The sequence below is a fragment of the Ostrea edulis genome, chromosome 6, assembly GCF_947568905.1.
Source record: "Ostrea edulis chromosome 6, xbOstEdul1.1, whole genome shotgun sequence".
In the NCBI taxonomy this organism is placed as follows: Eukaryota; Metazoa; Mollusca; class Bivalvia; order Ostreida; family Ostreidae; genus Ostrea; species Ostrea edulis.
The window spans coordinates 18,244,873-18,258,542 of NC_079169.1; the positions used below are offsets into that span (position 1 = coordinate 18,244,873).

Here is a 13,670-nt window from a genome sequence, read left to right on the forward strand (position 1 = left end):
GGAAAAATTGTGTATCATATGCTTATATGTGTATTGCAACCCTTAATCTACTTTCCCTTGAGGTAAACAGTTTATCAAGACTTGGGAAGTGGAGGGGAAGCATGATTCTTCATCATCAAAAGTGTATTTACAGGGGAGGGAGAAGTTCACACCATAAAAAACCCATCACATTACAAATGTCTAAAGCAAACTTGATAAACAGCAAGCTCTATTCGGATGTCTGTTGATAAACAGCAAGCTCTATTCGGATGTCTGTTTCAGAGTGATCAGCCACTTCCCCAATCATGTTGAACTGACCAGGAAAGATCTGATGGTTAAGAACATCAAGAGGTACAGGAAGGATTTAGATAAAGAGGGCAGTCCCCTGGCTGAGAAGGATGAGATGGGCCGCTACATTCACTTAGGTATCACAACCAGATAAGAAATAGCCCCCCCCCCCCCCCCCCCCCCCCCCCCATAATTTTCTTTTTAGAAGATTTAGTAATTGTTCAAAATCTTCATTGCTTTTTGTTCCAAACCATTGGATGGATGAAAAGGATGAAACAGTGATCAATCTCATAACTCCTATAAAGGTAAAGATAACGAACAGTGATCAATCTCATAGCTCCTACAAGCAATACAAAATAGATGGGCAAACATGGACCCCTGGACACACCAGAGGTGTGATCAGGTGCCTAGGAGGAGTAAGCATCCCCTGTTGACCGGTCACACCCGCCGTGAGCCCTAGATTTTGATCAGGTAAACGGAGTTATCGGTAGTCAAAATCAGTTTGCCAAGAACGGTGTACCAATTGGTATGAAACACATCAGACAGCATTTCACCCAACCAAAGGTTGTATTGACAAACTAGATCGTCATAACAACCATAGAATTTGTGAAATGCTGACTTTAAACGAGAATGTTGAAACCCTTGTAACATCAACTTGTTTGTCAGTAGCAAGCCTCGAATTTAAAACTGATCATATGCAGAACAAGCTCTTGCATCTCGAATCAGTTGAGAGACATAGACACCATAATATGCCTCTGTATAATTGCTGGGGGACTAAGGCATATTAAGCCATTCTTTTTAATAGTGCTTTTTAATTGGATTTTCAGATTTTATACCGCAGACTTTCATGTTACCTGCAGACTATAATCTGTTTGTGGAGGAGTTCAGGAAAAATCCCAATACAACCTGGATTATGAAACCCTGTGGAAAAGGTTAGGAGAGAGACTACTGTCATATAAAGGGACACAGAAAGTCGAATATGACTCTGTTTAAGACTTAATAGCAAGATAAATCTTTTTCATATCACATGCAGGTTTTATTATTTTCAATTTTACTCAGGTAAAGGAATATTTTAAGTAGATTTTTATGTATAGATATATTAATTTATTCTTACCATCCACTGAATGCTCATGCATATGCTTATTATTTTAACCTCATAATAATTGCTGTTTATATATCATCATGCCTATTATATGGTATCTAATTTGAAATACGAGTTATCTCCCTTTTCAATACATTACTGACATTAACTGATTGATGTACATGTACATGTACTTGTAAAACACAGTTTCTGGTATGCTCAATATTTGGTTAAATGATTACAGTAACTGAATTAAAACCACAAAAAGAAGAAAAAGCATGTACATATATTTATTATAGTACTGTAACATATTCGAAATCATTTAAATTTTTTCCTCATTGAAGTAAAGTCAAAAGACAACATTAAAAATAATTAGTTTGCTGACTATAAGTGACAAAATTTTCATCTCTTTATCGTAGTTGATTTGATGTGCCTGTCTTGGTTTCTGGTTTTACACTAAAACGTACATTATATTTTGATTGATCGCTGTTCGTTATCTTCACTTTGCATTGTGGACATATTGAAAAATATTGTTGGATATAAACTACAGAATTTAGTAAATACATGTATATTTACCATATCTTGAACCTGTATGTGCACACAATGCAAAAGATATAAAAAACCTAAAAACTTTACTCTTCAGGTCTTGACAATATGGGAATATCAGAAGAACACTCAGAAATTCAACTTTCTTCAGCAATAATGTAATACAGGAGAAAGAAAAAATATCAAACAAAAACAAAAATATTCAAAGCTGTATTCAGTTTATGACGTGCATGCTCTTGTGGTATTGAAGGAATTTTCCATGGTGTGAAAATGATGATACTATTAATAGAATTTTTTTGTTTTATAGTTATATATGTGCATCAGTAGATCCACTTGTATGAGGATTTGATTAAATTTTTCATTATTATTTGAAAAGATTTTTTTTTAATGCTTAAGCATAGTCATTTTCAAATTCTATAACATATGATAATAGGTATGTTTTAATCAACATAGAAATGGTAATGTCATGGTGCTATTGTGCAAAAGCACACATTCTATAACAAAGTAAAATTGTCATTAGATTTTTCTATAAATACAGCTAGAGGACACCTTATTTTTGTTGATTACTCTAATTCAGTTATTGTAAAGATTGTCAGAGTCTCATGAATTTTGATTCATCTGTACAATTTAGAAGTTATCTATCAGCTGGATTTAACTATATGGATTCTAGGTCAAAATTATGGAATCCCCAATATTTCATTGAAATATCTCTACATAGGAGCACAAACTATATACCTTTGACAGTTGATTAAATTAAGATTCATTAGAATTCAAAGACTATTTTTTCGTAACCCACAGTGTAATAGAAACTCCATCTCTTTTTTTTTTCTTTTTAAGGGAAATCCATCAAACAATGTGTTGAATAAATAGTAAAAAAGAATATCTAAAAATATTTTCATTAGGTACATGTATTGACATAGTACGTGTATAATGAAAGTTTTCATGAAATTTGACTGTCATGTCAATATGGTTTTCAATTTGTAGCAAGAGGGGTCGGTATATTCCTGGTTAACAAATTATCGCAATTAAAGAAGTGGTCCAGAGACAGCAAAACCAGCAAGTAAGAATTCTGCGTAAAAATATCACGCATAATTGATATTTTCATGTTATTAACTAAGAAAAATTGATAGCTTTTGACCCATTACCTTTAAATTTCTTTCAGCTTTACTCCACCAACTTCGAAGGATACTTATGTCATCTCTAAATATATTGACAACCCTCTTTTGATTGGTGGAAAGAAATTTGACCTTCGACTCTATGTTTTGGTGACCTCCTTCCGACCTCTGAAGTGCTACCTGTAGGTATCTCTCTACCTTCTCGTGCATTGTGTTATGCTCACATGTAACATTGCCAAAAATACATTCTAACGTGTGGTGTATATTTTCAGATTCCGTTTAGGGTTTGCCAGATTCTGTACAGTGAAATACAATGCCAGTATCAATGAACTGGATAACATGTTCGTACATCTCACCAATGTCTCCATTCAGAAGCAAGGGGTATAACTCAGTTTTCTTCATACAGCAAGAAAAAAAAATATTGGCTCAGAAATACGAATAAGATTGTGAAGTTTCATTAATTAGTTAAAAGGTCATAAAAGTATTCATCGTAAATGAGAAATGAAATTGTCTAATTTTACCGTATCAAAAGAACAAGGAATAATGTCCAGCTCTTATGATGCATTCAGTTTGAATTTTCCATGTTTTTGTGATTACCTTGGACTGAAATAAAGTGGTACTGATCACTGCATAATGTTTTTTTTTTTTCAAATCAATGTCTTCAACATCCGTTATTTTTTATGATAGGATGACTATAATGCAGTGCATGGAGGGAAGTGGACAGTGCAGAATCTCAGGCTGTTTCTGGAGGGAACAAGAGGGAAGGAGGTATTTTTCTCAGAAACTTCATTTTATAACAAATTTTTCAGCAATACGAATGATTCCACATGTAAGACATAAACCTACACCAGAACCTGATCAGTCATGTAAGTAAGACATATACCTACACCAGAACCTGATCAGTCATGTAAGATATATATATATACCTACTCCAGAACCTGATCAGTCATGTAAGATATATATATATACCTACACCAGAACCTGATCAGTCATGTAAGATATATATATATATATACCTACACCAGAACCTGATCAGTCATGTAAGATATATATATATATACCTACACCAGAACCTGATCAGTCATGTAAGATACATATATACCTACACCAGAACCTGATCAGTCATGTAAGATATATATATATATACCTACACCAGAACCTGATCAGTCATGTAAGTAAAGTATATACCTACACCTAGCTGCAATAATGTAGCCCTATCCAAAAAAAAAAAAAATCAGAGAGGGCTACATTATTGCAGCTAACCTACACCAGAACCTGATCAGTCATGCTTTATTTTGGTGAAGTGTTCATTTACATTACGAGTCGTTCATCGATCTAAACATGGTCACTGAGACTTTCCAGTTCGATGACACAGTTGTAGCCCCCTAGCGGTGGAGCTGCAGGGGACCACTAGTGTGCACTTTGTCCGTCCTTCTCTCCATCCATCTGTCAATCTGGTTTTTTTTTTTTTTTTACTTTTTTCATCCTGCTTTGATTTCTTTCTGTATCCTTTAGAATAGTTATCTACAATGCACTGAATATCAGCAGCATTGATTATACCCTGACCACCGTTGACCAGTTTCAGTATCCGTTTTTTCTCGCTGGTAGGTTACAGACAGACTTTTTGATGAAATGCAGTGGCAGATTGTGCACTCTTTGAAAGCTGTGGCTGTGAGTATACATATTATAATGATCCTCCATAAAAACTAAGATTAACAGTCACAATTAGAATGGGCATGATAAAGAATGTTCACCAGATTGGTCCATAATCTAGAGTGAAATATTCTAGCTGAATCATTTCTTGATTTCTGCATTATAAGTGATGCTAAGTACACTTAAGAAATAAATTTCATTTTTGAACATACATATAAGGGCTTGGACTGAGACGCTTTGTATACCAGCATACCTTGTGAAGCGTGTTAGTGAGAAGCATGCCCAAGTAAAACATCATAGTTCATGCCCTCGTGTATTTTCAAAATTGAAATTTTTTATTTTTCATATTTACATTTTACTTCCCAGCCTTTCAAATAAACAAACTGTATTTATTAAGATTTGAGCACACATTGTTCACTTCTGCATCATTGTAATTCATGAGGAAATGGCTATCATTACAATTTGTAGGTATATTGTAAGATAAAAACATTGAAAGTGTAAATATATACAAATTACATCGTAGTAGAATACATGTTGTCAGTGTAAACAACCCCTTGCACCCCTGGAATGGAAGAGGGGAAGGCCCCAGAGGTAGCATTGACTGGAAGTGGTACAGTACCCGCAACGTTATTCTTGACATTCCTATCGTGTTCTACCGTGCGTGTATCCTATCGTATCGTGCGTGTATCCTATCGTATCGTGCGTGTATCCTATCCTATCGTGTATCAGGTTTTCCGTTTTCTATCGTGTTTTGCGTTTATCAGGTCTATCGTGTATCGTATTTTGCGTGTATCAGGATTTCCGTTTATCGTGAAAATCGTTTATCGTGTTGCTTCGGAAACTATCGGGATCGTATATTAAATCTAATGAAAAAGTAAGATACTTTCCGAAAGCTTTATTCGTTTTGTTAAAGAAGCTATTTTTAGGAATCGAGGAAAGACAGTATATTTGAAGGAGAACATAAAGCTGTTGATTTTAAAGCAGAAAAAGAGCTATATGTCTATCCAGAGAGGGTGAAAATTTATCGCAATTTCATTCTGTCTGGAAAGTAGGCAGTGGTTTGTCGAGCAAACCCAGGACAATAAAACTGAAAGCTCCTTCATCTGGAGTTCATAAACAGTTCCTTGTCTAGAAACAATTATTTGTAATTAACACTAACAGAGAAATAGAAAGTTCCCATCTGAAAGGAAAAATCAGTAAATTACATTGTTTATTGCATATATTTTAATAATGGTTCTTTTTCTTCGGATTTTGTTCACCTGTATTCAACTTAATATATATCAACTACTGAACTTGTGCGCGTTCTTATCTATCTGATTTTGTGTATCACCCGTGTTTTGACAGTAAACATTCTCAGGGGCATTGTATTTCACACATTTAGAAGATTAAGTTTTAAAAGAGTGCAAGGGTATATTGCATCTCCCAAAGTTCTGCTCAATTGGGCACGATTCAGCTGTCATCGTTGGGTTTTTTTTTATTTATACATGTACATGTACACATATACCAATAGTCGTACATGTAGATACTGGAAATGTATGCCGGTTTTGATGATTATTTGAATTTTTTACATGCTAAACACAAACATTTAATTTAAAGCGTTTCTAAATTGCGACTTTAAATCAAGCCGGGTTTCGTATATGTTTTTAATAGTTTATTTATTTTTTGTTAACAAAATATCAATTCATATGAATATGTTCCAATTACTTATGACTATCAGTTATCACTCATAGTGTAGAAATATCTAACATATGAGCATATGGTGTAGTGCAGTGGATTGAATTTAAAGCGGTCATTATGAAAATAATTGTAGTTGTTGAAAGAGCGGTGAGCTCAGAGCTTGATGCAAAATAACCCCCCTCCTCGCTACACACAAAATATTACTTAGTTTTATTTGATATCCAAGATAATAGACAATAGAATAAGAGAGCTATTGAAGCATGATAACACTACATTATATTCTATTTTGTTAATTCCCTGTTTAATTGCTAAACACTCGGCATCAAGTGTGAATACCACGGGTCCTCGGAAATGACCTTAAAAACAGATGCCCCGTGTCGCGGTAGGTGTGGCACGCTAAAAAACCCTCACTGCTCAATGGCCGTAATTGCCGAGCATAAGCCTAAATTTAAAAGCTCTTCACCGGTCATGGTGATGTCTCCATATGAGTGAAATATTCTTGAGCGAGACGTTAAGCAAGATAAAAATCAATCACTCCATTTATGATTCATATATTAAACATTCAAGGTGACAATATACGTTTTAGAATCATTGGCTGAGAAAATTCATATAGATATCTAATAATGAATTCAATACCGTATATAGTTTAGCTTCCGGATTTTAGCTGTAATGACGTTAAAGAAAACATAAATAGAATTTTTAAAAAATAAAAAATAAACGTACAACCGTGGATAATTACATTATATGCTTTAGGTATATATTAAGTATTGAAATCCTTCAATATTATTATCAACATAATGAAATTATTTTGTACGTATCAAACTTTCGTTCTGTCTAAATTGTTTCTAAATTTACAACATTTCTATCAGGTTTTCCGTTTATCGTGAAGATCGTTTATCGTGTTTTGCGTTTATCAGGTCTATCGTGAAGATCGTTTATCAGGTTTTGCGTTTATCAGGTTTACCGTGTATCCTATCGTATCGTGCGTGTATCCTATCCTATCGTGCGTGTATCGTGTTCTATCGTTTATCATGTCAAGAATAACGTTGCGGGTACTGTATATGTTGAAATAACATATAGTACATGTACCCTCAAACAAACAAGTGTTCAGTGCTGAACCTTGCTGTACGCATGGAAATGGTATTATTAGATCTTTGTTGACTGCTTTCAGGGATGCATATCTAATGACAGGCATTGCTTTGAATGTTACGGGTAAGTATTGCACAAATTAATTCTTATCATTTAATAAAATCGGGCAGAGAATCAGCTGGAATATTTTATGGAACGCTCAGATCGAAGAAATCTTATGAATATGATTTTGAATTCCATATTCTTGTAGTCCAAATTGCTATTGTTACAATCCAAATGACTATTGATAATTCTATGTACATCGATCTAAAAACTAAATCAGAGATGATTAAAAGAAAGAACTTTGTGTACAACAGCGATGTCTTGCATATGAACATAAATATTGCTTAGGGCTATTCCAGAAATAAATACATGGGGGGGGGGGTCGGGAGGCACCTTTTGTATATACCAAGCACCCATAAAAAAAAAAAATAAGAAATTACCCCATGACCCATCAAATTAATAAACTCATTTTACAATGACCCATCTAATAAAAATAAAAAAAAACTAACCAGACCCACCACAAAAATATTTTTAAAAATGAAAACGGTACAAATCTCGCTAGGTTTTCGGGACAAACATTCTAGTCAATGACGCGGTAATGCCTGTGCGACATTGTATCACAGTAGTTCTGAAGAAACGATGTCACATCAACAATCAAAGGCATCTATGGTGGGAATGTTGGAAAGATTGGGAGTCCAAACGATGCTATTATCATGAAATGGGTATGGATATGTTTTTCCACGAATCGTTCGTCTTCTAATGGAGCCCGCGCCCAGAGGCCTCTATATCACCATCACACCGACTGATAAATATAATGCATCGGTACCCTCGTATAAATCAACTAAGGTTTGTCTATTTTTATTAGAAAACGGAATACCTATTGGTTTCAAAATATTCCCAAAATTGATGCACTGTAAACTGTAATAATCTACAGAACAGAGTTCGCCGCCATCACGTCCAAAGGGACCCTACTAAACGCGCCTCTAATTTGAAGAGTGTCAATGGAAAGTTATGCGCTGCAAAGAGCGACAACTCGAATAGTTCTATGTTACTTCCGATTTCCGATTTCGAAAGCAGCATTTCGAAAGTAAGTTTTCAAGTTTCCCTCCGACGTTTTGTAACCAACACGACAAGAGCGACAATAAAAATATTCTGAAAACTCAACACCCACGTGGCACAAAATAAAACAATAGAAACTACCCACTACCCATAATAAATATTTTTTTAACAGTCCAACCACGGACCAATTAAAATATGAAAAAATACGACCACCCATACAAAAAAATATCGTTTGCCGCCCGACCCCCCCATTTGATCATTTCTGGAACAGCCCTTACTTAATGTGTACATGTATATAACAAATCTACAGCTGTCTAGTAAGTGTTTGTAATGTGTCCGAAAATGAGTGGAAGTCTCTGTGTCACAAGATGAATGACTACATCTTTGATATATTAACGTAATTCTAAGTCTCTTTGCGTCACAAGATGAATGACTACATCTTTGATATATCAACATAATTTAAAAGATGAATGACTACATGTTTGATATATCAACATAATTTAAGTCTCTCTGCGTCACAAGATGAATGACTACATGTTTGATATATCAACATAATTTAAGTCTCTCTGCGTCACAAGATGAATGACTACATGTTTGATATATCAACATAATTTCAGATATGATATAATCATAGATGATAATTTAAAGCCTTGGTTGATTGAGGTATGTACAGTTATTTTTAGTCTTATCACATGATCTAATCATCTAAGCTCAGTTCAGATTCACAGTGGAAAACATACAGTGATCATTATCATGTATCCAAATTCTGAAAATGGAAATTTTGTTGCACTAATAAGTTGTGTTTGATTGACAGGTGAATGCCTCACCCTCTCTGACAAGCACCACCTCCAGTGACAGAATTATGAAGTATAAACTCATCAATGATGTCATCAATATTGTCATTCCTCCTGGACAGGTTCCAGAGTATGTACATGTAACTACAACTTATCGTCTGATATACATGTAAAACTTATACGGTACCAATTTTGATGCACCAGATGCGCATTTCGACAAATAATGTCTCTTCAGTGATGCTCAACCGAAATGTTTGAAATCTGAAATAACAATGAAGTTTTAGAGCTATTATAGGGAAAAACAGTGTGCCAAAAAAGTGAAGTCAAATTTGTCTAAGGATAAGAGCTATGCGTTAGGGAGATAATCCTTAATTTTGAAATGAATTTCTAAATATGTATGATACAATTATTTGGTAACATTTAGAGCTTGTGTAGGAGATTCTTTGTCACATGGTACAAGTTTACTATAAGATAGCTGATCTTATGTACGAGATTGTCGTGGTGCAGGTTTACTATAGGATAGCTGATCTTATGTAGGAGATTGTGGTGGTGCAGGTTTACTATAGGATAGCTGATCTTATGTAGGAGATTGTGGTGGTGCAGGTTTACTATAGGATAGCTGATCTTTTAATGTAGGAGATTGTGGTGGTGCAGGTTTACTATAGGATAGCTGATCTTATGTAGGAGATTGTGGTGGTGTAGGTTTACTATAGGATAGCTGATCTTTTAATGTACGAGATTGTCGTGGTGCAGCTAGGTTTACTATAGGATAGCTGATCTTATGTAGGAGATTGTGGTGGTGCAGGTTTACTATAGAGTAGCTGATCTTATGTACGAGATTGTCGTGGTGCAGGTTTACTATAGGATAGCTGATCTTATGTAGGAGATTGTGGTGGTGCAGGTTTACTATAGGATAACTGATCTTATGTAGGAGATTGTGGTGGTGCAGGTTTACTATAGGATAGCTGATCTTATGTAGGAGATTGTCGCGGTGCAGGTTTACTATAGGATAGCTGATCTTATGTAGGAGATTGTGGTGGTGCAGGTTTACTATAGGATAGCTGATCTTATGTAGGAGATTGTGGTGGTGCAGGTTTACTATAGAGTAGCTGATCTTATGTAGGAGATTGTGGTGGTGCAGGTTTACTATAGGATAGCTGAACTTATGTAGGAGATTGTGGTGGTGCAGGTTTACTATAGGATAGCTGATCTTATGTAGGAGATTGTGGTGGTGCAGGTTTACTATAGGATAGCTGATCTTATGTAGGAAATTGTGACGGTGCAGGTTTACTATAGGATAGCTGATCTTATGTAGGAGATAGTCGCGGTGCAGGTTTACTATAGGATAGCTGATCTTATGTAGGAGATTGTGGTGGTGCAGGTTTACTATAGGATAGCTGATCTTATGTAGGAGATTGTCGCAGTGCAGGTTTACTATAGGATAGCTGAACTTATGTAGGAGATTGTGGTTGTGCAGGTTTACTATAGGATAGCTGATCTTATGTAGGAGATTGTCACGGTGCAAGTTTACTATAGGATAGCTGATCTTATGTAGGAGATTGTGGCGGTACAGGTTTACTATAGGATAGCTGATCTTATGTAGGAAATTGTGGTGGTGCAGGTTTACTATAGGATAGCTGATCTTATGTAGGAGATTGTCGCGGTGCAGGTTTACTATAGGATAGCTGAACTTATGTAGGAGATTGTGGTGGTGCAGGTTTACTATAGGATAGCTGATCTGTATGTAATGTATTCTACAGGTTATATATATCATTTCATGCTATGAAGAAATTAGCAATCTGCTCACAAATCTATGTACTGAGTAGATCTATAGCAAGCAACTCAGCATTAAGTACTCAACAGTATAAATATTGTATTGGTATATTTACATTCACTGAATTGATCTTTATCCATGTATTTCTTTTGAAATTGACATTGCTTTCATCATACAATGAATTCATGTTTGTTGCGAACTAGTTCGATCCGATTTTCTAGTACCACCAGTCTGCATAATCATTATCAAATATGGAGGGTCATCAAGGTCAACGGGTACATTGACTGTGCCGTTTAACTTAATGAATGGGTCAGCCATATGATATTTTAGTACTTAAATCTAGTTTATGATTTAAAACAATAGTAACTGAAAATATAAGCAAGGAAATGTCTTCTCTGTTGTTTTCTCAGGTGATGAAGGTCACAGCAATCATTGCAGAAAAAATTTGACATTACATGGTTTATGAATTTTTTCTGCAATGCTAGCTACCTTCATCACCCGATGAAACAACAAAGAAAGCATTTTATTGTTTAATTAAACTCATTATTGCTAAATGATGAGTATTACATGTACATGAGTACAGATTGATTGTTGAATACAAGTTATGGCATTATACTATGATGATAAATCTAGTGAAGCTCAGATTCTATGATGAATTATGGTAGAAGTAAGATAAGAACAATTTGAAGTGTATATTGATTAATTCATATATTTGTTAATTTTAGTGTGAGATGGAACAAAATACCAGCAAAGGAGCACCTTGGAAATTTTGATGTTCTGTAAGTGATACAAAGTTTAGAGTGATTGTGAAATCAGAGCCAGGTTTTTATACAGTGAAGCATGGATATAGCGAATCTATGACTGTAACGAACAAAAATCAGAGCCAGATTTTTATACAGTGAAACATAGATATAGCGAATCTATGACTGTAACGAACAAAAATCAGAGCCAGATTTTTATACAGTGAAACATGGATATAGCGAATCTATGACTGTAACGAACAAAAATCAGAGCCAGATTTTTATACAGTGAAACATGGATATAGCGAATGTATGACTATAACGAATTAATTTTGAAGTAATTACATTGTAATTGAAACTTGTGGAAAACAAATCCATATAGCAGGTTTTGAAATATGATTCTGAAGAGCTGTCAATGAAGTAAGGACTAAATAATACTGAATATCATTGAAAGTTATGTGCTATATAGTGAATTCATTATGAATTATTATACATATTCACTATGAATATATTCATAGGTCCCCAGAAATTTGTAACATTTTTTTGTTTAAAGATGTTTGAGTTTTGTAGTATTGTCAATTATTTTGGAAGTATATTTATGCTCCCTAAACAATTTCAGGGGAGCATATAGTCCTTGTCTTATCCGCCCATCCTTCCATCTGATGCATCCTTCTGTTGTGCCGTTCGTCCATATGTTTAAGCTCATATCTCCCAGATCATCAGAAATTGATCGTAATTGCTCACAAATGTTCCTTGAGATAGGAACTTGTGGATCAACGTCATTTTGCAAAGGTCAAGGTCACTCAAAATATATAAAAGTTCTTTATTTCAACAGTTTTTGACCAGGTATTGATGATATATTACACAGGAAACAAACAAAAGCGGAGAAGTCAACTTCCCTATATGTTGTTTGTATCCTGTTTACAGTTGACCTCTGACCTCTTTCTGTGAATGTTACAGGTATGACGAAGAATTGGCACAGCAGGATCTAATCGGGGGGGATCCAAGGAAGTTAGGTCCTGGAACATTTAGAGGAAAGCGGGATGGGAGCCGGCCCTCACCAGCGACATGGAAATGAACCCCAGGAGCAGACACGTGTACCAAGCGACGTGGAAATGAACCCCAGGAGCAGACACGTGTACCAAGAAAGACTTGTACAGATTTTGTTTCTCAGTACATGTAATTTGCTGTGATAAACTTTTTTTGGGGGTCAACTGGATTCCTCTCCTTTTAGAGTCTTGAACTCAGTGGAAATAGATCTGTATGATCATGTGCTGACTTGTTTGTAGAATAGGAAAGTTTTCAGGATCTTAATGATCAACTCTTGCAAACTGTGATGTTTTGTATTCCGCCCAATTCATAATACATGTATATATTGATGTATGAATATTGTGATATTTGATTAAAAAACAGGAAGAAAAAAGAAACCATGTCACTTTTTTTATACCATGTCATGAATGTATATTTTTGTTGATAAAATTCTTCATTTTGTTACACTCATAAAGCATTGAAGATTGTCAGGAAATGATCACAGAGATTTGTTACACTCATAAAGCATGTCAGGAAATAATCGCAGAGATAGAAAGATTTCACATTTTGGGTATAACAACCAAGTTTGCTGGAACTTAATATTTACTTAAAACATGCCTCTCTCTTTTTCTCTCTTTCTCACTATCTCTCTCCATGCACATAATGATAATTATTAGCTCACCTGAGCTTTTCTGATCACCCGTATTCCGGCATCCGTCCATCCGTCTATGAGGGTAGGAACTTAAGGAGGTATATGCTACACCAGGGAAATTTCATTGTGAAAATACATGAGGGTATGAACTT

The 13,670-nt window shown here is 35.1% G+C and overlaps 1 protein-coding gene across 3 annotated transcripts in view; it reads left to right on the forward strand.

The window, feature by feature from the left end:
* The window catches only part of LOC125645808 (polyglutamylase complex subunit TTLL1-like), a 19,526-nt gene extending 6,262 nt beyond the window's left edge, over positions 1-13,264 (forward strand). For all 3 annotated transcript variants that reach the window (XM_048871650.2, XM_056141749.1, XM_048871651.2), the window contains exons 4-15: positions 262-404; positions 1,095-1,199; positions 2,879-2,954; positions 3,057-3,191; positions 3,282-3,390; positions 3,697-3,777; positions 4,618-4,680; positions 7,511-7,551; positions 9,147-9,192; positions 9,344-9,453; positions 11,823-11,876; positions 12,798-13,264. In XM_048871650.2, the coding sequence (XP_048727607.1) occupies positions 262-404; positions 1,095-1,199; positions 2,879-2,954; positions 3,057-3,191; positions 3,282-3,390; positions 3,697-3,777; positions 4,618-4,680; positions 7,511-7,551; positions 9,147-9,192; positions 9,344-9,453; positions 11,823-11,876; positions 12,798-12,915 (1,081 nt within the window). In that variant the 3' untranslated portion in view covers positions 12,916-13,264. The remainder of the gene's footprint in view (positions 1-261; positions 405-1,094; positions 1,200-2,878; positions 2,955-3,056; positions 3,192-3,281; positions 3,391-3,696; positions 3,778-4,617; positions 4,681-7,510; positions 7,552-9,146; positions 9,193-9,343; positions 9,454-11,822; positions 11,877-12,797) is intronic.
* The last annotated feature ends 406 nt before the right edge of the window (positions 13,265-13,670 follow it).